The 26413-nt window shown below is 40.9% G+C and overlaps 1 protein-coding gene across 2 annotated transcripts; it reads right to left on the bottom strand.

Annotated features, from left to right (window-relative positions):
• Positions 1-10276: 10276 nt before the first annotated feature.
• Positions 10277-26189, bottom strand: hlfb (HLF transcription factor, PAR bZIP family member b). 2 transcript variants are annotated; one of them, XM_020495546.2, is made up of 4 exons: positions 25750-26189; positions 22950-23309; positions 18745-18956; positions 10277-14057 (listed from the first exon to the last, which is right to left on the bottom strand). In XM_020495546.2, exons 1-4 carry the CDS (start codon positions 25880-25882, stop codon positions 13842-13844), a joined length of 921 nt encoding a protein of 306 aa, XP_020351135.1. In that variant the 5' UTR covers positions 25883-26189; the 3' UTR covers positions 10277-13841. The 2 variants fall into 2 exon arrangements, with proteins under 2 accessions (XP_020351135.1, XP_031691277.1); XM_031835417.1 differs by having other exon boundaries at positions 22950-23321; positions 25750-26155.
• Between the last annotated feature and the right edge of the window lie 224 nt (positions 26190-26413).

The following is a 26413-nucleotide window of genomic DNA, read 5'->3' on the forward strand; positions in this document are numbered from 1 at the left end:
GACTCAAGCTCACCGTCTTCCTCCCTCTCTATTAGACCTCCTCTGCCTCTCTTTTTCCCTCAAGTCCTCCTCCGTATTCCAAGTATATGTCTCCTTATGATAATACTGCAATTCTCCTGTCATACATCTTGTTCTTGCATTCTCAAGGGACGCCATTTAACCGGCTGTCACAATCTCCGTACAATCAGCACGAACCCCTCGGGATGTAACGCTCAACAGTGTATTCCACTTATAATGCACTGCATCGTCTTGATGTTATTTCTTTATTAAAAACTATCGCAACGCTTATCAATTTCAAACAAGCGCATTCTTCCAAACAACATCTCGTGTTGATAGCTCACCGAATGTGATTCAGCCTGCCTTCTCTGTGAAAATTATTCCTGCTGATGGAACAAGACCGTACTACTCTAACCTTCAACAGTAAGTTGAGACCCCCGACTGGTCGCCTATGTCGACTTATGGCTAGGGCCGGCTCTGCAGGTAACTAGTATCTGCACTGTAAAACCAGAAGTTCTGGCTGCTTCAGTTAAGAAACTGAAATAGCTTAAGTGAGCAGTACTACCTTCATATGAGTAATACAAGTGCAGTTTGTTTTAGTACAGTGTACTTACATTTAACACCCCCACTAAGCCAGGCCTCCAATCATTTCCCGGTGTGCCTTGGCTCTTTAAATTAATTGTAGAGTTACCAACCATGACTGAATTTGCTGGTGACAGAGACATTGTTGTTGAATTAATTTATTAGTGAGTGAGTTCCTAGGTGAATATTATCATTGAAACATTTTATATATTGTAAGGCCTAATGCAGTGGCCTGAAACTCATAGTATGAAGGTCACATCAGGCCTTGCAAGAAGTGTTGCAAAATTCCACAAGATTTCCAGTAATCTTCCAACCAGGAGTTCTGGAAAACCTGGGAAATGTTTCAGAATTTTGCCACCCTAAATCTAAATGGAATCTAGCCAGTGTTACGCTAACCAACAGTTGACATTTGAATTCACCCACAACCCACATACAGTTGAAGTCAGAAGTTTGCATACACCTTAGCCAAATACATTTCAACTCAGTTTTTCACAATTCCTGACATTGAATCCTAGTAAAAATCCCCTGTCTTAGGTCAGTTAGGGTCACCACTTTATTTTAAGAATGTGGAATGTCAAAATAATAGTAGAGAGAATTTTTTATTTCAGCTTTTTTATTTCTTTCATCACATTCCCAGTGGGTCAGAAGTTTACATACACTCAGTTAGTATCTGGTAGCATTGCCTTTAAATTGTTTAACTTGGGTCAAACATTTTGGGTAGCATTCCACAAGCTTCCCACAATAAGTTGGGTGAATTTTGGCCCATTTCTCCTGACAGAGCTGGTGTAACTGAGTCAGATTTGTAGGCCTCCTTGCTCGCACACGCTTTTTCAGTTCTGCCCACAAATATTCTATAGGATTGAGGTCAGGGCTTCGTGATGGCCACTCCAATACCTTGAAGTTGTTGTCCTTAAGCCATTTTTGCCACAACTTTGGAAGTATGCTTGGGGTCATTATCTATTTGGAAGACCCATTTGCGACCAAGCTTTAACTTCCTGACAGATGTTTTGAGATGTTGCTTCAATATATCCACATAATTTCCCTCCCTCATCATGTCATCTATTTTGTGAAGTGCACCAGTCCCTCCTGCAGCAATGCACCCCCACAATATGATGCTGCCCCCCCGTGCTTCACGGTTGGGATGGTGTTCTTCGGCTTGCAAGCATCCCTCTTTTTCCACCAAACATAACGATGGTCTTTATGACCAAACAGTTCTATTTTTGTTTCATCAGATCAGAGGACATTTCTCCAAAAAGTACGATCTTTGTCCCCATGTGCAGTTGCAAACCGTAGTCTGGCTTTTTAATGGCGGTTTTGGAGCAGTGGCTTCTTCCTTGCTGAGCGGCTTTTTCAGGTTATGTCGATATAGGACTCGTTTTACTGTGGATATAGATACTTTTGTACCTGTATCCTCCAGCATCTTCACAAGATCCTTTGCTGTTGTTCTGGGATTGATTTGCACTTTTCGCACCGAAGTACGTTCATCTCTAGGAGACAGAACGTGTCTCCTTCCTGAGCGGTATGACGGCTGCGTGGTCCCATAGTGTTTATACTTGCGTACTATTGTTTGTACAGATGAACGTGGTACCTTCAGGTGTTTGGAAATTCCTCCCAAGGGTGAACCAGACTTGTGGAGGTCTACAATTGTTTTCTGAGGTCTTGGCTGATTTCTTTTGATTTTCCTTGGATGTCTCACAAAGAGGCACTGTGTTTGAAGGTAGGCCTTGAAATACATCCACAATCCTCCAATTGACCCCAATGATGTCAATTAGCCTATCAGAAGCTTCTCAAGCCATTACATCATTTCTGGAATTTTCCAAGCTGTTTAAAGGAACAGTCGATATAGTGTATGTAAACTTCTGGCCCACTGGAATTGGGATACAGTGAGTTATAAGTGAAATAATCTGTCTGTTAACAATTGTTGGAAAATTACTTGTGTCATGCACAAAGTAGATTTCCTTGCCAAAACTATAATTTGTTAACAAGGAATTTGTGGAGTGGTTGAAAAATGAGTTTGAATGACTCCAACCTAAGTGTATGTAAACTTCCGACTTCAACTGTATATAATGACTGCCAGAGTTAGGAACTGTAGGAGGAGACACTAAGCCATTTAAACTGGAATGACAATTTCAGCAACGGTGCAAAAATGAAATGATTGGATTAGTTTAGAAATGTTTTATTTATCTTTGTGTAGCATAACATTTAATCCATCAATCACTCAATGTACATGCAAAAACACAGATATTAAAAACTATTCCAAAACATCAACCTTCAATGGATCATGCTGGGGAAAAAGTGCATTTGTTATCATTAAAAAATGTATTTGGTGTGACTTTCATTTAGTTTTGAGTCAGAACCATATTTAAGTAATAATGACCATTCATTGACTTTGATTACAACTTACCAGAAGTATTTGAGTTAAAAATGCCTTGGGGTTTACAGTGTGCAACAAATTATATTTAAGAAAGTAACCTATCCAAAGCGCTCATCTCAATTGTTGAACTTAATTTGCTGTCCAATAGGTGGTGACACGTTGTGTTATAGTGACCCTGCCACTGTGACTTTATGATCCAGCAGTGGCTTCCATCAAAGGTGAGACTTAAAAGAAACAGCTTTTGGTACTTTCTGTCCCCAACAGGCATCCTTCTGTTGATCTCGTCATGTCCTTGCAGACTTGATTTCTGTTCTATCATCCCTTGTGGTCACCGGTCAAAACCACAGAATGTTTTAGCCTGGTGGTCCAGTCCACCATGCACACAGTCCCTAAAAGGAATGCCCTTAAACTTTGTGTCCTTTCTACACAAGATACTATGTTCTCATACACAAAGCACTTTACCAAACTATTACAGTAGGGGAGAGTGGGGTATGTTGAGCCATTTTTTTTACTTTCAGCATCACTACATCAAGTGGAATATAGTATCCTTTCTAACAAAGATATATTTATTTCAGGATGTTGTGTATCCCTGGAAATCATCTGAATTAATGTAAACATAATAGTTTGAAAACTGCATTTGAGTGTGTGTGTGTTATGTTGACAGTCCAACAATAATTATGTCCTCCATTTAACTTGTGTATAATTTGGCTTCCAGCAAGGCTACTGTATGTGCAGTCGACAAAATTAAAATGGTGGCTTAAGTTATTAAACTGAGCTATTTTAATAATTGTCAGGAATTCAAGGTTGTCGGAGAGGCGTGGATTAACACGATGCACAAAGCCTTCATATCCACTCTGATCTGATCCCTCACTCTCTATCATTTGCTCTCTCTCCCCGATGCCATCATATCTCTCTCTCTCTCTCTCTCTCTCTTCTCTCTCTCTCTCTCTCTTCTCTCTTCTCCCCCCAAAGGCTCAGGCTCCTCTGGCCGGTACCCTGTCGTTTCTTCCTTGTGCGGCAGCGGGATATGAAGCATCACCATGGGTTTCATGGAATTCTACCTTGAGATTGACCCCGTGACCCTGAACCTCATCATCTTGGTGGCCAGCTATGTCATCCTCCTTCTCGTTTTCCTCATCTCCTGCATCCTGTACGACTGTCAGGGGAAGGACCCCACCAAGGAGTACGCCCCCGCGCCCCCTGCGCCACCCAGCCAGTCACCCATACGCCTGGTGATCATGCAGAACTCTCCTACCTCGTCTCGCTGTGAGCGGCAGAGCAGCAAGAGTCAGACCCAGAACCAGAACAACACGGCTCCTCCAGAACCCAGCAGGAACGACTACGAGCCACCAGCGCTGACTCCCACCCCCGAGCTGGGGAGGGAAAAGAGAAGCACCCTGGTCTGACAAGGAGAGGGGAATGAGGTGGTGGGTCCATGACTGAAGAGAAGATAGATACTAAGTACTGGAAATAGACAATGAGGAGGAGAGAGAGAGGAGAGATTTGGTTGTATAGACAAGGACTGGACTGGACTGGATGTCATTAATTGCTGCTGTTTTGTATTTTCCTTTTGATATCGCTGAGGGGAAAGCTAAGAAGGTAAGCAGGCAGTTGTTGTTGGTGTGTGTGTGTGTGTGTGTGTCCCTTTTGCCCTCAGAACAGCCTCAATTTGTCGGGCATGGACTACAAGGTGTTGAAAGCGTTCCACAGGGATGCTGGCCTATGTTGACTCCAATGCTTTCCATAGTTGTGTCAAGTTGGCTGGATGTCCTTCGGGTGGTGGACCATTCTAGATACACACGGGAAACTCTTGAGAATGAAAAACTCAGCAGTGTTGCAGTTCTTGACACACTCAAACCAGTGCGCCTGGCACCTACTACCATACCCCGTTAAAGGGTACTTAAATCTTTTGTCTTGCCCGTTTAACCCTCTGAATGGCACACATACACAATCCATGTCTCAATTGTCTCAAGGTTTAAAAATCCTTCTTAAACCTGTCTCCTCCCCTTCATCTACACTGATTGAACTGACATCAATAAGGGATCATAGCTTTCACCTGGACTCACCTGTTCAGTCTATGTCATGGAAAGAGCAGGTGTTGTTCCTAATGTTTTTTTTACACTCAGTGTAGTTCAAAGTTGGCATTGGTGAATGCAAGTAACAAAAAATGTGTCAATCCCTAATGCATATGTTTTACACTGGGTTCCCCTGTCAAATCAATCAATATATCCAGGCTGTTACCACAGTGTGTGAGTCATCAATGTGATTGGTTAATTGAACACATTTGTTTAATGGAAGGAGACATGCATGGAAACATTAGCCCAATTCCTTTTGTGGGATGTTTGGAAGAACATGCAAATAGAATAGTGATATGAGACAGTAAAGTGCTTTTAACCTTAAGTCTTGCATGCAGGTGTGCCCTGGCATGTAGGGAAGCTGCAGTAAGGGAATCCCCCACCCACATGTATGCTCACAGACATGGAGACAGATAAACAGACAAACAAACTCACGCACACACACACACACACACACACACACGCACGCACACAATTTGGCATGCAAAATTTGATAAATGATGAATGATCGGATAGACACACAATGAATGCATAACAGCAATCCAAGAAGAGGCAGACAGTGAGACACTGGGGGACCACTCCCCTATGATAAGAACATTCAGTGACCACCAGACCCTACTATCATCCCCAACCCCCACTACTATAACAAGTCTCAGTCTCTAAGCCGTCTGCTTCTGTTGAAACCTGTCCATCCTTGGCCCTCCAAATCCTGCTTTATCCCGCAGGCACAAACCCCATCAGCAAAATGAATGTAGCCTGAGAGCACAAAGCCTCCCAGTCAATGAATGAATGCATGTCTGGCTTCACTCTGTCAATGATTGAAGTATATTAGGTTTTAACATATGAGCGTGATGTAAAAGCACTGTGAAACATTGGCTATTGTAAAAGAGTTAAAGCCAGACGCACTTTCATCCAGAGTGACTCATGATAGGTGCATTCATATAAGGAGGCTAAAAAACAGACCCACCGGATGTGTTCCAAATGGCACCCTATTCCCTACATAGTGCACTACCTTTGACCAGAGCTCTGGTCAAAAGTAGTGCACTATATATGGAATAGGGTACAGCTCTGATCAAAAGTAGTGCACTATATAAGGAATATGGTGTATTGAGACACATACACATTTATGGTAAACATTTTTATGAGGGGCTTTCCAAAAAGGCAACCTTGCATATTTAAATAATCTGTTTTAGTGATCAAAGGAGTGAAGCTATTTCAAAGAGGAGCACTTTGAAAGCCTCAGTTCTGCGATAATTGTGTCATGTTGAATTGTACGTTTCCTCCATGTTATGTCCCTAAGCCATCAGCAGTAACGTCTGGTGCCCGCTGGGACAGATGTGGACACTTTAGCATATAGATAGTTTTACTTACACAAATGCATGTGCTACCAGGGACCCCTGTGGCAGTTTAAAATAGAGATGTAGTGTGGATTACATAAAATAAAGAGCATGACTAGAAGAGACATGACTAGAAGAGAGACGCCTTAATAAAAACATTTCAATTTGAACTACTACCCCATCTAGTGTCCGTTTAAAAGCCTAACATTGGGCTTTTCTTGTAGTGTCCAGTGTTACATCTGATGTTCCGTAGTTGCTTGCCCTGCCTTGTCCATATTCCCCATCGCTGATCCCTTGTAGGTGGCAGCCAGCTGGAGAATTCGCTTGAACCCTGCAGCTTGTCAGAGCTCAACTTAGCCAATAGCCATCATATTTGCCTTAACTGCAACAGGTGTAGGATCTTAATTTGATCACCCTGTTTTGCAGGAAATGTAAACTTGTAGTGTATTCAAGATTTTAAAAGGCTTCTAAGTTTGTAATGTCCACTTAAAAATGTCAGACTTGATTTGCCCTAACTACAAAAATGCAATTCTGCAGCTTAACAAAACGTTGGACTAATTACACAATAGCACTTGCATTGTAGCCTGTTTTGACATTTTTATTATGAAATTGCACTTATCCAGCCTACATGCTTGTAAATACCCTTTGCTATGTTAATATGTGATCTTGTCTGAATGTTTTATGACTGCTGCAGAATGTCATTAATGCTTTCTGAATCTGAAAAATCTCCTTTACTTATAATCCACCCAATAGTACACATTTTCTGTTGCTGCGGGATTATTTTCCTGCTGTTAGAAATTACTCAAATGAATATCCTACACCTGTAGTTACAGTAGCTAACATGCATAAAGTAAGGTTTAGGGCTAGTGTTTGGGTTAGCTCGCTAGTTAGTTTCGATGCTGTAATAGCTTGCTATATCATCTCTACTAATGCATCAACTGAAGCTATACATCAGTTGAAGGTAATGTCTCCTCTCGCTGTCTTTCCCCAGGGCAGCAGACCAGTGTGCAGTCATCACCACTCAGAAACCAGAAGATCTCGGACATTATGGAATCACTCTTCTCTCCTGTTCACCCCATCGCTACACCGTTGGGCATGAATATGTCAAAGGGCCAGACAACGATGCCCTGCCACACCTCACTAAGAAGGAACCACCTTGAGATCAGAATCTACAGTACACGTATAATGAAGGAACTATGAACTCACAGAGAACTGCAATACCTACAATACCGTTCTCTTCGTCCACTGGAAAACGACATATTCCATGCACCTTTTCTGCTGTAATTCTTGAAAAATAATTATAGTGTCTAGCTTCTTGGACAAAACAGTGTCTACATTGTAATTGATATGCTGCACTTGAATGACAATGACTGTTTAGGACTAGGTGTACAACTCTTTCAATGAATGCCAGGCCCCTTGGCAGCTAGCTACTGTACTAAATGGAAATTTAGCTGACACTTTAATCCAAAACAGATTAAAGTTAATACATATTCAGAATATGTGGTCAATTGTGGGAATCAAACCGTCAACTCAAACCAATCAACCAACGAACCAACCAACGAAACAATCAACTGACTAACCAACCATTCAACCAACTAACTAACTAACCAAACATCAGAACCATTCAATTGGCTTGTTCGACATCGCAGCTGACAGTGCAGGTGACTGCCGACTGACTGATCTACAAACCACCTTGCATCACAAACAACTACTCATTATAATTTGTAGATCAGTCGGACAGTTACAATTTATCCAGGATACATTATGGTTTCGCAAAGATTGTCTATTATATTCACGATTGTCGATCGACCGCTCTAACAATAGAAATACATGTCCTCAAAGATGAAAGGCAGGTGGGAGGAAGCTAGATAAGGTGGGACCATTCTGGCCAATGAGAGGGCAGATATGCGTGTGAACAACAGGCCATAGAGCTAGATAGAGGACTCATATTTGTATCTGTGGTGTTATAGCGTCTGTGACAGCATGGGCAGCACCATTGAAACTATGTCCATTTCAAGGTAGTCCACTTTCTTATTCATCGGCTGATTGCTCCCAACTCATAGGAATCCCCACATAGTTGACAACTTTAAAATGGTGGAAGCCCTCAATGGCAATATGCATTTTAAGACAGGTTATGTCCATCATGAGCCATCCATCTGTCTCTATCACAACAGGCATAACTCCAAAATAAAGTTTTTTTTTTGTTGAAATGCCAGTTGCGTCCACTTATATCAGTGTATTTGAGACAATTGAACCATTATGAAACTTCTATTAGATCAAATAAGCCTCAGGTAGAAAATTAGCAATTCAATTCGACACTCTCTCATTGACCTCCATACAAACATTTCTAAATTCGTGGGCTTATTTTTCGTAGACAGCTTCGCCTCTTTCTCTCTGGCCATTGTCACTACATGACTATCCTCCTCTGCTGGGCCACAACAAGCCTCAGTCATGTCAAGTCATTTGCTCTGCCATGAGATTGCCACGACTTTGAGTCGCAACAGCTTCCATGTAGTCCAGCTACTTTATGGAATCTGGGGGAGTCTTTGAGCCACAATGGTACATCAGTTTCCGGTTAGACCAGCTACTTCCTTAAAACTGGTGGGGAGGGATATAGAGACTGACATTGACTGGAGCAGGATGTGATGTGACTGTCCTCCGCTCAGCCACATCAAGACTCAGTCACATCAAGTCATCCACTCTGCCACGACTTTGAAAAGAACCAAGTCAGAGAGTCCTGCCACCGAGGGACTCGACATGCTAAAAAAGCCTCTTACGTAAAACATTTTTTTATTTGAAATACTATGGCCTTCTCAGCTCGGTTCCCATCAAGACCAACCAATGACATGACCAATCACAGCACCCCATTTGCAATGTGAATTGTAGCAAATTATATTTCCCACGGGTTTGAGGAATTAGTCAGACTCAACTCCACAGAGTATTATAAAGCGAGGGCTATGTATTCCTTCTGATATCTGCTCTGCTTTTGTCCTCTCTGCAGGGTTACAAACATTTACTCTTCTAAACAGACCAATTTGTTTTGGTCATAGTCTGGGCTTGACATCAGTGGTAGTGGTACTAATAAGGTGTGGACATCAGTTAAGTGACTTAGTCTTGTACGGGAGATGTGTGTGGCACACAAGAGGGAGGATTTAAAATCAAATTTGACTTGAGCCAATGTTCAAGTGAACTTGGTAGCCTGGGTCGTATTCATTTGGTATGAAATGGAAGCAAACAGGGAGGGACTACCTGGACTTTTTCAATAAGAAACGGTATTAGCTACATGTACACTAATGAATAAAACCCAGGTTTTGGGAAGGCGTTATACATATCATGTAAATTACTAACTGTTGCTCTCAAAATACAGAATATAATTTATCAAATGTAATTTTTGTGGTACATTATTACTATAGTGCATGAATATATAGCACATTAAAAGTATCACAATAGTATGACTCGTCCAAGACCCTCTAAATAATATTGTATAAAAAAAAAAGAATAACTAAACTAGTTCCTGTGTTTGTGTAGGCTACATAAGGGAGAAAAAGAAATACATTCTACTGCGTCAGAATTTCAAAATGACTATACCAAACCAGCATTATACAGTACATATAACACACACACACACAGAGTACAGTAGTAGGCTATGCTATGGGAGTGGAAGAGAGACTTTTGGAAACAGTATGACATCTGATACTTTAAAAAAACAAGATCAGCTTTAGAGACATTTCTTTCTATGCTTTTTTCCCAAAATGTATGACATGCAGATGGTTATTGAATCCTATCTTGTCTTGTTGCTTTTTTTCTCGCCAGATGTCATAACGTGAAACCACCGAATTGAACCAAGAGGTAGATTGGTTCCAAATCGACCCGCCTTTTTTCATCACCCAAAGGAACACATAACTAGCAGATGATATCAACTGTTTTATTGTGATCATGAGAAACATAATCAAAAAGACAGCATGTAAGTGCCCTGGGGAACCCATCATCTGGGGAACAAATGCACACACAAAAACAAAAATCACACAAAAGGAACAAATGAACATGAGATTTAACATACAGTACAAGTCAAAAGTTTAGACACACCTCATTAAAGGGTTTTCTTATTTTCTACATTGTAGAATAATAGTAAAGACATCAAAACTATGAAATAACACAATAATAACACATAATAACACATATAAATTCTTCAAAGTAGCCACCCTTCACCTTGATGACAGCTTTGCACACTCTTGGCATTCTCTCAACCAGCTTCACCTTGACTGCTTTTCCAACAGTCTTGAAGGAGTTCCCACATATGTTGAGCTCTTGTTGGCTGCCTTTCCTTCACTCTGCGGTCCAACTCATCCCAAACCATCTCAATTGGGATGAGGTCAGATGATTGTGGAGGCCAGGTCCTCTGATGCAGCACTCCATCACTCTCTTTCTTGGTCAAATAGCCCTTACACAACCTGGAGGTGTGTTGGGTCATTGTCCTGTTTAAAAACAAATGATTGTCCCACTAATCCCAAACCAGATGGGATGGCGTATCGCTATAGAATGCTGTGGTAGCCATGCTGGTTAAGTGTGCCTTGAACTCTAAATAAATCACTGACAGTGTCACCAGCAAAGCACCCCCACACCTCCTCCTCCATGCTTCACGGTGGGAACCACACATGGTGGAGATCATCCGTTCACCTACTCTGCGTCTCACAAAGACATGGAGGTTGGAACCAAAAATCTAGTTGAATAGTTGATGTTGAGATGTGTCTGTGACTTGAACTCTGAAGCATTTATTTGGGCTGAAATTTCTGAGGTGCAGTTAACTCTGGGTCTTCCTTTCCTGTTGGTGGTCCTCATAAGATCCAGTTTTTATTTAACTAGGCAAGTCAGTTATGAACAAATTATTTTTTTACATTGACAGCCTACCCCAGCCAAACCCTAACCGGGCAACGACGCTGGGTCAATTGTGTGCCGCCCTATGGGACTCACAATCATGGCTGTGCTACAGCCCGGGTCAAACCAGGGTCTGTAGTGACGCCTCTAGCACTGAGATGCAGTGCCTTAGACTGCTGCGCCACTCAAGAGTCCCAGTTTTATCATAGTGCTTGTTGGTTTTTGAGACAATGTGGAAAATTGTAAAAAATAATAATAATTTAAAAAAAACTCTTGAATGAGTAGGTGTATCCAAACTTTTGACTGGTACTGTGAGTGTTTGTTTTTGGGACATTACATTATTCTATATCAAAACTACATACAAGTAAGAATTTAAAGACATCCAGATATCAATATTTTCTTAGACTACAGCAAATGAACAGTCCAACAAAACATACAAGACAAAATGGCCTGTCGGTTTCATTTGTAATGTGGTCTTTAGTAATGTCCAGGCAAAGTATCTAAAAAACTGCTTTTGTTAAAAGTGAACAAGTTCTTAATATACATAGTTTATTTTTAAAATACACAAGAAATACATATGTTGGGAAAAATACTGTACAAAAACATGAATATCTTTGTATAAACAATAAAACCTTTAATATATCAATATATCCTTTGTATACTGAAATGTTTTGGTCTGTAGTAAAGATAAAGTGATTAGGGTATATTCCACCGTACTGTATAGGCAACACCATTCAGTCGCCCCAACGTACTGTGTGACTTATCAGAGGAGGCTGCTGAGGGGAGGAAGGCTCATAATGGCAGAAACCGAGCAAATGGAAAGGCATCAAACACCTGCAGACCATGTGTTTGATACCATTCCACTGATTCCACTCCAGTCATTACCACGAGCACGTTCTCCCCAATTAAGGTGCCACCAACCTCCTGTGTTTGTTATATACTGTAGTACATCTGTTACATTCATCTCGTTGGGTCACAGATAGCATCTGTGCAGTGTCCATAATAGGACAGTCTCAGTAGGACTTCTTTCAATCTGAGCAGGACTGAGAGGCTGTCTTAATACGGACACTGACAGAGAAAAGTCATGCTCGGGAAGAGTAAAAGAAAATGATAACATCTATTGTCTATTGCATGGATGCTGATAATGTTCAAATTTGAATGCTTGAAGAGGAAATAAAAACATGCCAGATTATATGTAAATAATACAAGTAATTACAAATTAAATAAAGAGGGTCGTTCCATGCGTGTCTGTGACAGTAAGCTTGGTAGATAGGAGACCAAGACCCTACTGCTTTATGGGCTTATTGCTTTAGCTTCTGACAGTTCGTCTGTACAACACGGTGAAACAACGATCTGGTGACAGGTAACTTGAAACAACCTGTGTTAACAAAGTTATAAATCACACTGTCAAAACCTACAAGCTCTCACAGTCTACGTCACAATAAGACGTTCATACATGTTTCTCAATCGTCATATTTCTAAGTTGTTCCAAACGTCAAATTTCAAAGTGTTTAAGGTTAAGTTTAGGCATTAACTCTGAATGGTTAAGGATAGGTTAGGGATAAAACAAAAATATAAAAACATCTATCGCTGGATTCAAACATGCAACCTTTGGAATCAGAGGCAGATGCTTACACCCATCCGCAACATCTTAGCAAAACCAAAACCTACTTGTTAGTAACAGGGCTCAATGTTGCCCCTTGGCTGTTTTCCACATCATCTCCCGACGTCCTCAGACATAGACGTCAAATACTGACTTGTATCACGGGTGACCTGCCTGGTCATAACACTGCCATATGAACGAAATGAACAAATGACAAAGCTGACATCATAGAATGCTAGCCTGGATGCCAGTCTGTCTCTGTGTTAGCTAACATGCTGTTGCCTAATGAGAAACAGTTGGGTACCCAGGCTAGCGGCATGTAGGCATTAGAGAGGTTTCAAAGTGTGAGCAGTGCAGTCATTCTTTACATCAAGATTCTACACGTTACAAACAGCTTATCTCTGTCAAAGCATAAGAAAGGGGGAGGTGGATTAAAAAGAAAGCTGGATGAAGTGGGACAGGTAACGACAGCGGAGACATCTCAGCTGACAACCTATATTTACAGTATGGAAACCATAGACAACCATGGCAACCACAGACACAAGATCATCAACAGACGATAACAGATGTTATGGATCAAGAGGGAGTTGGATAAGGGTAGGTAACATAACATTCAACATACATATTCATAAAAAAATTAAATGCCACAGTAAACGCTGTGGACAATATGTACAAACCACCGTGTAAGGAAAACAAATAAAATACATTAGCCATGTGTGGATAAATTTATATAAGAAAGAAAATAATCAAATTAAAAAACACATAGCCCAGAAATAAAGGAAACACATTCCGTTTGATACTCACACTTTACACAACGTTAGCCGCTTTCACTCTAAAGTGCCAATCAGAGACAGACATGGGTGAGATAAATGGGGGGATTGATTGGGTGGTTGTCTCAGACAGCTGTAAGCTCAGCCTCTCAGCCTCATATTTTGTGTGTGTGTGTGTGTGTGTGTGTGGTTGCTATCTGTGTTTGAGTGTATTCTGTCTCAGTCCCATTACAGAGGTCCGTGTGTGGCCTGGTACTTGACCACTATGTTTTTGGTGCGCCCCAGCTCTCTCCTCAGGTCGCCCACCTCCATCCTCAGTGCTGAATTCTCTTTCTCCAGGAAACCCGCTCGGATGGCGATCTGGTTCTCTTTGAGCCGACGGGCGTCCCGTGACCTCTTGGCAGCCACGTTGTTCTTCTTACGCCTCACCCAATACCGGTCATCCTGCTCGAGAGGTGCAAGGGAAGAGAGCGGGGAGTTAGAAGAGGGGAAATGTCCCACTGGGCAAAAACTGATTGAATCAATGTTGTTTCCACATAATTTCAACCCAAAAAGTCTGTGATGAAGTTGAATCAACATGGAAAACAAATTGGATTTGCAAAAAGTCATCAACTTAAGGACATTTTGTCCTTTTTCACCCAACTTTGAACTTAAATCCAATGACGGTGAATTGTTTAGTTGATTTTACGTTTAATGTGAATTTGTTGACAACTCGACCAAATGTAAATCAAAACTAGATATCGAACGGACTTCCGTGCCCAGTGGCACAGTTAATTATAAACTCCTGAGAGCTCATTTATAAACGTTGCGTATGTACAAAAAAACATTAATGTACCAGTTTTCACACAAAAAGTTGCCATTTATACAAACTGAACTTAAAGTGAGAATGTGCTTAGCTTCCCACAAACTTTAGAATATGCAAAATTTTTAGTGGTTAACGTATTGCATTGCAAGCAGGCAAGAAGCCTGGTATTTTATGCAAATGTGGGATATGATGACATACTTACTCATAACAAAAATATAATAACAGGATTCAATAATATACCGTTAGTGAGAACAGCAAAGATGCATTTGTTGCATCCTAAAGTAGTTAGAAACAGGCATCTATAGTACATTTGGAAACTATTCAGACCCCTTCGCTTTTAACATTTTGTTACGTTACAGACTAATTATAAAATGATTAAAACATTTTGTTTTCTTATCAATCTACACACAATACCCCATAATGACAAAGCATTTTTAGAAATGTTTGCAAATGTATTAAAAATTAAAAACAGAAATAGCTAGCTTATTTACATAAGTATTCAGACTCAACATTTTGCTCAGGTACATCCAGTTGCCATTGATGATCCTTGAGATATTTCTACAACTTGATTGGTGTACATCTGTGGTAAATTCAATTGATTGGACATGATTTGGAAAGGCACAGAACCTGTCTATATAAGGTCCCACAGTTGACAGTCAAGTCAAAGCAAAGACTAAGCTATGAGATCGAAGGAATTGTCCTTAAGCTCAGAGACAGGATTGTGTTGAGGCAAAGATCTGGGGAAGGATACCAAATCATTTCTGCAGCATTGAATGTCCCCAAGAACACAGTGGCCTCCATCATGCTTAAATGGAAGAAGTTTGTAAGCACCAACACTTTTCCTTGAGCTGGCAGCCCGGCCAAACTGAGCAATCGGGGGAGAAGGGCCTTGGTCAGGGAGGTGACCACGAACCAGATGGTCACTCTGAAAGACCTCCAGAGTTCCTCTGTGGAGATGGGAGAACCTTCCAGAAGGACAACCATCTCTGCAGCACTCCACCAATAATGCCTTTATGGCAGATGGAAGCCACTCCTCAGTAAAAGGCACGACAGCCCGCTTCAAGTTTGCAACAAAAGGCGCCTAAAGGACTCAGACCATGAGAAACAAGATTCTCTGGTCTGAAACCATGATTGAACTCTTTGGCCTGAATGCCAAGTATCACGTCTGGAGGAAACCTGGCACCATCCCTATGGTGAAGCATGGTGGTGGCAGCATCATGCTGTGGGGAAGTTTTTCAGTGACAGGGACTGGGAGTCTAGTCAGGATTGAGGGGAAGATGAACGGATTAAAGTACAGAGAGATCCTTGATGAAAATCTGCTCCAGGGCTCTCAACCTCAGACTGGGGTGAAGGTTCACCTTCCAACAGGACAATGACCTTAAGTACACAGCCAAGACGAAGCAGGAATGGTTCCGGGACAAGTCTCTGAATGTCCTTGAGTGTCCCAGCCAGAGCCCGGACTTGAACACGATTGAATATCTCTGGAGAGACCTGAATATAGTTGTGCAGCGATGCTCCACATACAACCTGACAGAGCTTGAGAGGATCTACAGAGAAGAATGGGAGATATTCCCCAACTATAAGTGCGGCAAGCTTGAAGCGTCAAACCCATGAAGACTCAAAGCTGTAATCGCTACCAAAGCTGCTTCAACAAGTTACGGGTATGAATACTATGTAAATGTGAACTCATTTTTTTTATACATTTGCATTGTGTGTAGATTGAGGAGGGAAAAATAACTATTGAATCCATTTTATAATAAGGCTGTAACGTTAAAAAAATGTGGAAAATGTCAAGGGGTCTGAATACTTTGAAGGCCCTGTATTTCCTTTCTATGATCATTGCAGAATAAATCATTTTTCTGACTATGATGGTTTCATACTTGCCAAGTAGCTTATAGGCCTAGAACGTCCCATCTCTCATTTAATTGTACCCACTTTAAAAAGGTTAAATATAATAAATTCCTCACCACATTTTCTGGCCATGATGGGTTCATATTCTTGAAGAAGCTTTAACCTACAACAACTGACCCTGGCATCTCTCATTTCATTTGGCCTATTAGACTATTGTTAAGTATTTTGCTCTATGCATCCAAAAGGGAGCGCAGTTATTAATATACAGTAGAATTTAACAGACAGTTCATATACAGTAGAATTTGACAGTTAATATTTTGCTTTGAAGTGCGTAGGCTATTTTTCTTTTCGAGTAGACATACTAGACAATGTATAAAAATGTGCGGCCAGTGCAGTATATTTAGGATTGGGAAAAAGTTAACGCAAAACATCACCGATTTCAAATGATCCGTTTACAGTTCCACAGCCATTTCCAATAGTTTTTCCTCTTTCAGAAACAGCAAATGTTACTGTAAAAATGTAAAACATTCTACCAACACCTCCAGAGACATTTGATCAAGTTGGCCATTGCTATTTCCTTTAGAAAGTAACTTGGCCTAATTCCAGTCATTCCAAAGTATGCAGTAAATAAGGGCATTACTGTCACCATAAAAGGTGGAGTTTTAATGCTCATTCATTTGTGCATAGTTTCAGCACTGATTTTTAACGGGCAACATGTACTTGCTTTGATACCATATTTATATTAGAGCATTTTACTCACCAAGAGCTGCCTGTAAGATAATGCCAAATTCATGGCAACCCCTTTACAGCGTTGCTTAGGATAACTGTTTTGGTACACAGCAACAAGCCAAAGGAAAGTTGGCTAAAGCTACCAATCCAGTTAACCCGCTTATATGAAATATGTGAGGTTTTTTAAAATTATAATATTGGTCATCTGGGGTCTTATGTATAACCGGTGTGTATGTATGTTATGTGCAAAGTTTATAAATCTCAATATTTGTGTGCAGTCTTTTTAGAAATGGCACAGGCAGATATTTAGTGTGAAATGTACACACCGGTTATACATAAGACCCCAGATGACCAATATTATAATTTTAAAAAACCTCACATATTTCATATAAGCGGGTTAACTGGATTGGTAGCTTTAGCCAACTTTCCTTTGGCTTGTTGCTGTGTACCAAAACAGTTATCCTAAGCAACGCTGTAAAGGGGTTGCCATGAATTTGGCATTATCTTACAGGCAGCTCTTGGTGAGTAAAATGCTCTAATATAAATATGGTATCAAAGCAAGTACTGGGCAATGACACACAGTACAATACCGTAAAATTTAACAATGAAAAAACGCAGTGGAACTGGCTTTGAGGTCCAGAGTTGAGTTTGAGGGATCTTTAAAGTATATTTTAAAATGGATTCTTTGGGATATTTACCTGGTACCAAAACAGGTCAAACACTGTAAAGGGGTTACATTTGGCAGTAGCTTACAGGCAGCTCGTAGCAAGTCAAATTATGCATTTCATATTACAGTACACCTACTGTAATATAAATACAGTATCACAGTACAAGGACATCATAAAATTGGCTGTATTATACTGTAAAAAAAACGTAATGCCACTGTAATCAGAATAAATTATGAATGGATGAATGAATTAAAGAAGGAAGGGGTTTGTATTTTACTATAATTACAAGGGATTGGTGCAAGCAGGCTGGCTGCTTGATAAAGTGTTTACACATTACAGAATATTTTGTGTTTTATATCACTTGACCTTCTAGGGGCCTTAAAGGCTTCCAAACTGGCCAAAACTAAAAGGCAAAACACAGCAAAATGCTGAACAATTCAAGGTTTAATACTTACTGCCACTCTAATCTGTCATCTATACATTTTCAATAGAGGGAGCATTATAACATGTGAGCTAAATTGGTACAGCATTCTCACTCCCGGGTGCAACAATTATAGCCTCTTAAAAGGCACACCTCAAAATACGTTAATGAGCCAGAAACAACAATACCATGCACCCACTAGTGGTCAAAAGGTCCAAAGATACAGTACGTTCACTCTGTGAAAAATCACTCCGTGAAATTAAACACATCCATTTGCTAACATAATGCTCTCCCATTAGAAAATGACCCCTCCTCTCTCTCTGGCAGCTAGTGGAGTTTTCCCCATAACCTTTGTATGCCTGCACAATCAGCTTTCAGTCAATGTACTAAAACCATGCATGGATCCACCTTTATGTGAACAAACTTAAAAAGGCAAATCCCCTAAGTCTTTCACACTCACACACCTTGTTTTCATATGGCTTTAGTGTTGTGAAACCAGACTATAATCAGTATTAATGGCTCTCCGTCTACATGCCATTCATTCACTGTGATTATCTATAAATAATAGATGAGTCAGCGTTATGACCAACTCTACCTGTTACATAATCAGGGATAGCACAGCGCTAAGTAATCTGATAGATTAGATGACACACACACCTTCATGTCATCAGGGAATAACACCTTGCGAGCCTTCTTGAACATGGGCTGTGGTTTGAGCTCCTCGGGGGCAAACTTGCATTTTCGGGGGTCGAACATCTCCTGTCCCGGTACACTGGACAGGGCCAGGTCAGCAGGGTCGGGCTCATAACTCATCGGCACCTGGATGGACTCTGGGTCGATGGGGCTGGGAGTGTTTCTGGATGGCAGGGCTAGAGAAGGGGAGGAAGACAACAGGATGTTAGAGACATGGAAATAGGCTAGAGAAATGTATTTGATAGAATTATAGAAATGACCTCTGCATACGTTTTGGGTTGGTGTGTTGGTGCACTATTTTCAAGACATTCATGAAAAGTGACAAATTGAAAGTAATGCATTTTTATTCCCAGCACCACAAACAATTGCACTGTTATTATAATGTATCCAATAGTAGTGGCAAACAGTGGCCACCATGGGGCGCAAGACACAAAGCTAACACTCACAACCTACACCAAAATTTGCCATTGTGTGAAACATACCAGTGTGAGTACCTACATTTCCCCTCTTTTCCCTCCAATTCCCATCCAAAAATAAACTCTGAACCAACTACTGGACAGAAGCACATCGGTTCTAAAATGGGTATGTGGACAGGGCTCATATTATAAATCTCTATCCACTTGTCTCTTACACAAACATTATGCATGTATGTATATTTGCATTGAGTGGAGACTGGAGGCCAGCTGGTGGGAGATGGAAGAGAGAGAAAGATAGTGCCAGAGGCCCTGCTCCTTTTCAAATGACATCTGAACCTCATTCTCAAATCAAAGTTTATTGGTCAAGTGCCCAGGATACAGAAAAGCCCTACAGATCTGAACCTGATGTGACGACTAGGCCCTTCTCTAACTGAGCTGAGGTATAATAGTTGTATATGTATTGCACTTGCATTCAAATTCACATTTAATTTATAATCACACTAACAAGTGTCCAGGAGGTGTACTTGTACTTCAAGCTGCCTTGCGCTACAGAAACAGGAGACAGCCTCCTGCCTCTATGGGCTGTTCTGGTTTACTCTACAGAAACAGGAGACAGCCTCCTGCCTCTATGGGCTGTTCTGGTTTACTCTACAGAAACAGGAGACAGCCTCCTGCCTCTATGGGCTGTTCTGGTTTACTCTACAGAAACAGGAGACAGCCTCCTGCCTCTATGGGCTGTTCTGGTTTACTCTACAGAAACAGGAGACAGCCTCCTGCCTCTATGGGCTGTTCTGGTTTACTCTACAGAAACAGGAGACAGCCTCCTGCCTCTCTGGGCTGTTCTGGTTTACTCTACAGAAACAGGAGACAGCCTCCTGCCTCTCTGGGCTGTTCTGGTTTACTCTACAGAAACAGGAGACAGCCTCCTGCCTCTCTGGGTTGTTCTGGCTCAGACAGGGCTTACTTGGTCAAGACTTTCTTATCTACTTAACTAACCGCTACCTCAGGCTCAACTGCTACCAGAGAGAGTCGGCTGGTGGACGAGATTAATCACACTGATTCGGTCTGAGATTTACAGTATCATAGATCTATACCGGGATGTACAGAGACAGATTTGGCCTCCAGTGCAGATAAAGATTTCACTTCAATCAAGAGAAGACAACATTTGCTTCTTAGAAGTGAGCAAAGCACCTGCTAATCAGAAGTGCCTGAGACGAGTGACTAAGGAACAGAACATTACACTAATTAGCTAAAGGGATGCACTGAGAGAGATTTGACGTCCAGGTGAAGATTTCACTTCAATCAAGAGAAGGCAATCTGCTTCTCAGAAAAGTGTCTTGGGCTACGTGTGTAAACACAGCCTAATTCAGATCTTTTATTTGCATACCTGATATTTAAAAATAAAAAAATGGATTCAGATCTTTTAAATATTTTCAAATACCCCAACAGTTTAAGGAATTGTTTACACAGCCACCCTAAGAACCAAATTCATCTTTTTTTCTGACTATCAACACTCAGTTTTACATGTGACCAATATCAGATTTGCACATTCACACTGATCTATCCTCTGAAGTAGCACACAGATGCAATGCTCATTTCCTGTCATTGTCCTTTAAATTCTAGGGTGGTTGTCATGGTAATGGAAGGTAATGTGCAAAACAAATACTTCAGAGTAAAGAAATCTAACCTGAGCATCCAGACTGAAATCAGGACGAGAGCCACATAGGCTGCGTTTACACAGGCAGCCCAATTCTGATCGGTCAGATTGGTCAGATCAGGTCTTTACCCAATAATTGGGCAAAATATCAAAAGTGGGCTGCGTGTGTAAACGCAGCCATATAGATGTTTAAGTACTTCTCTTCTCTCAGAAGAGAAGTACTTAAAATGAGTGACTTAAAAATAGAACATTGCACAATTAAGCCTTGTTCAAACTGCAGGCCTTAATGCTCAAATCGGTTTGGTTTTTGAAATCTGTTTTGGAATATGACTGTCCAAACAGCAAGTTACAAGTGACCAAATCGGATCCGTGTGTGTTCAGACAGCAGTCATTTGCTGACATGGCTACACTCTTTGTCATAGTAATATCGGGTGTGCGCGCAGAGGTGTAGGCTGATTGGTGGTGGTGCTGAAGGTGACAACAATGTCTGCTTTGAATGTTCAAAATCATAGTGTAAGAACACTTTTAAAGCCTTGAAGGATAAGATAATCCAACTTTTAAAACAAGTCATTTTTGGCTAGCCACAGCAGTCAACTATCTATCTAGGTGGCTGTTGAGCTTTCTAGCACATTCACTAATTTGTTTGTAAACAATTAACACGCTAGTTAGCTACCACGTGTTCTTGTCAAACTGTCAGAGTAGCTAGCAAGCAACAAGATATGCTAAATAACAATCTAAAAACCATTCGAGGGCAAATAAATCAGATTTGACCGCTCAGACACAAGTTTCTCAGCCAGGAATCAGAATTGTATCCGATTTCAAACCACACCCCCAAACATCTTCCCGCAGTGGTGGTAGGGGTTGGAAGAGAGTAGTCTGACTGGCCTACATGCCGTTTACATTCTGTGGTTGGTTATTGTTGGTCCATATGTCGTATAGGTTAGATCAGTGGTTCCCAACTCCGGTCCTCAAATATCCCCAACAGTACACATTTTTATTGTAGCCCCAGACAAGCACACCTGATTGAACTTGTCAACTGATCATCAGGCCCTCAATGAGTTGAATCAGGTGAGTTTGTCTGGGGCTACAACCAAAATGTATGCTGTTGGGAACTGGAGTTGGGAACCACTGCATTAGATTCTACAATGTGTGTTAGATGGGTTCACGTGAGGTACCCCTGCTCATACTTCTGATCATGTCCCAGTTCAGGTAAGTAGAGCACAGTATGTACCTAAAACACAGATATTACACAGAGACAAGCCCAAGTCCAGGCAGCCTGAAGCGGTGTGTCTGCATTCTGTGTGCAACACACTTACGGGTCACACCATCACAACATCTGTTGAACTTCACACCTTTTCCATTCTGGGTTTGTGGCCTCTTCTAAGGAACCTAATAAAGCATTCCTACACTCTATTCGTACTGGGCCTGCATTTTAATGGGGACACAGACACGAAGGACTGTGACGGATACATGAGTCATCTTTTTCCTTCTCGTCTATTTTTATGTTGACATAATTTGTTCTGAATTTTGACACCCTCAGAATGCATTGGTTGGCTCATCCCAACCCATGGCCAAGTATGAAATGAACAGACAGCTCTACACTGCATCTATTGATTTACTCGTCGATTACGAGGTGACAATAAAATATGCTGCTGGACCCCTCGAGGTGACAATTAACACGGTTTAGAACTGCAATAGCAACTCTCATAAAAGTTGTCCTCTGTGACTCAGCTGGTAGAGCATGGTACTTGCAACACCATGGTTGTGGGTTCGATTCCCACGGGGGACCAGTGTGAACATGCAAATGGATCCACTCACTACTGTAAGTTGCTCTGGATAAGAGCGTCTGCTAAAATAGTGTACATCTAACACCTTATTAACATGGTGACTAGCAGGTGTATTGTATTTTCACTTCAAATGATTGAGATTAGTATGATCGCAGGGCTTAGGGGGAATATTTTCCCTAGTGACAAAAGGCAGGGAAAGGATGAATTGTATGGTGTACTGTAGGCGTGCACATTCTTGCCCCTGCTCCTCCTGGTTTCCCTGTGTGTTTTGGTATGTATGCAAGGTGTGCATGTGTGTGTTTTACACACCTGTTCTGGTGAGACTACGGAGACAGTTCTGTGCGCCCATGCTTGTGTGTACCAACGTCGATGCGCTGGCATGGTTGCTAAGGTCGATCACCGAGGGCGACGGTGTGGTCGGGGCTTGTGACCTACTTGACGTCTGGTGCTGGGACTGTGATTGGTGCTGGTTGCGGTGGACGGCGGTGGCGAGATCAGACGGAATGCCATTTTCCGACAGGAACTCGTCCAGATCCATGTACTCCAGCTGGAAATTGTCCTCATCGTAGGGGAGAGTCTTGTTCCACAGCGTGGGGCCAAGGAAGGCTGACTGTGGGGCACTCCTCTCCTCATCCAAATTCTTCTCCTTCTCACGCTCCTTCCCAAACCCTAGAGAGAACACTGTTAGTACCAAGAAATTTTTTTAAAACAATGCTGCTCTATCACAAGGCTTGTATTATATTGAATATGCAGCATATTTATTTCAGTTTATTGTATCTGTAATTTGGGAGAATAAAGTATCCGCTGTGGCAAGGCTATTCAACTCTTCCCTTGTGAGGTCTGGAGCCTTCTGGTTTTTTGTTCTACCTGATAATTAATTGCACACACCTGGGGTTCCAGGTCTAAATCAGTTCGTGATTAGAGGGGAACAATAAAAAAAAAAGCAAAAGCAGTGGAACTGGCTTTGGAGTCCAGAGTTAACATTTTGAGGGCTCTATGGTATCCACCAGCTCATTTTCAGGGTTAGCTGGTTTGGATAACTGTTTTTTGAGGAGCAAAAAAGCTAGTATCTGGAAGTGAATCCCTGTACCTGCTTTAATAATGTTACTTCATAACAATATCTATCACCCAAAGTATCATGCTTGCAATCAATGAATCCATTGTACCAACATACATCACTGACAGCCACTGTGTTAGCGATATGATTAATTACATTCATTTAGGAGTAATAAAGTGAAGGGATAGTTAATTGCTAGCTAATTAACTTGTCAAGTGTTTGTCAGCTGACTAATATCTGAAAACATAGCTACTGTAGTGGTGGGGATGGTTTGGCCAAATACAGATATGCACACCTTGGAATTTCCTCAGAAAATGATTCCAAGTATGTAACCAGGTAAAGACAATGAAGCAAATCATTATCAATTTGATCGAACATTTCTAAAAATCCATGTATAGCCTAGGCCAGGGGTATTCAACTCTTACCCTATGAGGTCCAGAGCCTGCTGATTTTCTGTTCTACCTGATAATTAATTGCACCCACCTGGTGTCCCAGGTCTAAATCAGTCCCTGATTAGAGGGGAACAATGAAAAAACGCAGTGGAACTAGCTTTGAGGTCCAGAGTTGAGTTTGAGGGATCTTTTAGGTATATTTTAAATGCATTCTTTGGGATATTTACCTGAAGCCAAAACAGGTCAAACACTGTAAAGGGGTTACATTTGGCAGTAGCTTACAGGCAGCTCATGGCAAGTCAAATTATGCATTTCATATTACAGTACACCTACTGTAATATAAATACATCTAATTTATTGGTCACATACACATAATTAACAGATGTCATTGCAGGTATAGGGACATTCTAGAAATACGTTATCAAAGCAAGTACTGTGTAATGACATAGAGTACAATACTGTAAAATATTCTGTATTATACTATAAAAAGGTCAATACTACCGTAATCGGAATTCATAAATGGATGAATGAATGGAATTCATTGAGGGGAGGGATTGTTTGTATTTCACAGTATTTTATTGTAATTACATGGGATTGATGCAAGCAGGTTGTCTGCTAGGTCAAGTATTTACACATTACAGTAGGTATATTAATGAATATTTGGTGTTTATATCATTTGTACTTATAGAGACTTTAAAGGCTTCCAAACTGGCAGTGGCTAAAGGGCAAAACAGACCAAAAGGACATAGCAAAATGCTCAACCATTTGAGGGTTAAAACTAGATGCCACTCCAATCTGTCTCCTAGACAAATTTACAGGGCACTATAACCACATTACACACTCATCTTCTGCACATCTATCACTTCAGTGTTTAATTGCTATATTGTAATTTTTTTACCACTATGGCCTATTTATTGCCTTACCTCCCTTATCCTACCTCATTTGCACACACTGTATATAGACTTTTTTAAATTGAATGTATTGACTGAATGTTTGTTTATTCCATGTATTGTTATTCCTGTGTTGCTGTTTGTGTCCCACTGCTTTGCTTTATCTTGGCCAGGTCACAGTTGTAAATGAGAACTTGTTCTCAACTAGCCTACCTGGTTAAATAAAGGTGAAATATATATATATATATATATATATTTTTTTTTAAATAGGAGTTCAAATTGTACAGCATTCTCACACACAGGTGCAACAGATATGGCCTCTTACAAGGAACGCCTAAAAATATGTTAATGAGCCAGAAACAACAACACCATACACCCAATAGTAGTCAAAAGGTTTTTGGCACTCCAAAAATACTGTACTGTACTGTATTCTGTGTGGTGGAATTACAGTACCATTCGAAATACAGCAATTCTTTGCCCAGGCCACAACATTTTCTCACAATTAACTATAATTTACAGTATGCTGCAGTAAAAAGTTTGGGTATTTTACTGTTGATAATACCCCAAATAACCGTATAATTTACAGTTTTCTGTTACTTTGTAGATACAAGTAACTTATCCTATAAATAAACTACACAATAATACATAAATAAACAATGGAATTTAAAAGAAAATTATATTTCTATACATATTAGAATAATTTCAATTTAAGATAATTTGTTCTATAGACTTGGAACATAATATAATAATTAAAAATACTTATTTCTTACCTTCATTTTGGTGTTCATGTTTGAGGAAGGGTAGCTTCATGGGGTTCTCCAATAGAGACTTCAGTACGCAGTGATTCGACGCAGGTAGAAAACTTGGATTCACGTTGAGATGCCTGGACATGATTTTATCCATCACTTCTTCCTTTAGCTGTAAAAGAAAATGCACTAAACCTGGTCCTGGGATATAATTATGCAGATAGGCTAATACAAAATATGAAACAAAACAAATAAATCTAAATCACAAGAATAGGTCGATTTAACCTGTTCAATTAGCCTAACTGGAGACAAAAATTAACTCAGTGGTCAGATTGCGTGCAAAGCTGGTTCCAGTGCCACCGGCTATTCCAAAATCGTCTGTCGTCTGCAGCAGAAGACTGATAGCGTTCAAGAAGACAGATAGCGTTCACCCATTCCATTCATACCATATGTGAGAACCGAGGTATGTGACGTCAAACCCTGAGAGATACCGCCCCTCTTTCCTCGGGTGTGTGCGTGCGCGCGCGCGCTCGGGTGTGTGTGTGTGTGTGTTTCCCGACCAATTCATCATTACAATGAATGAGGCCAGTGTCAAAAAGTGATTAAACGCCACTCAGAAGTTCATTCCGGTCTTTATTCGGTCTGTCGTGAAAGTTACCTATGTGCTACTACAGTATATTATAATATA

The sequence above is a fragment of the Oncorhynchus kisutch genome, linkage group LG11, assembly GCF_002021735.2.
Source record: "Oncorhynchus kisutch isolate 150728-3 linkage group LG11, Okis_V2, whole genome shotgun sequence".
Classification (NCBI taxonomy): Eukaryota; Metazoa; Chordata; class Actinopteri; order Salmoniformes; family Salmonidae; genus Oncorhynchus; species Oncorhynchus kisutch.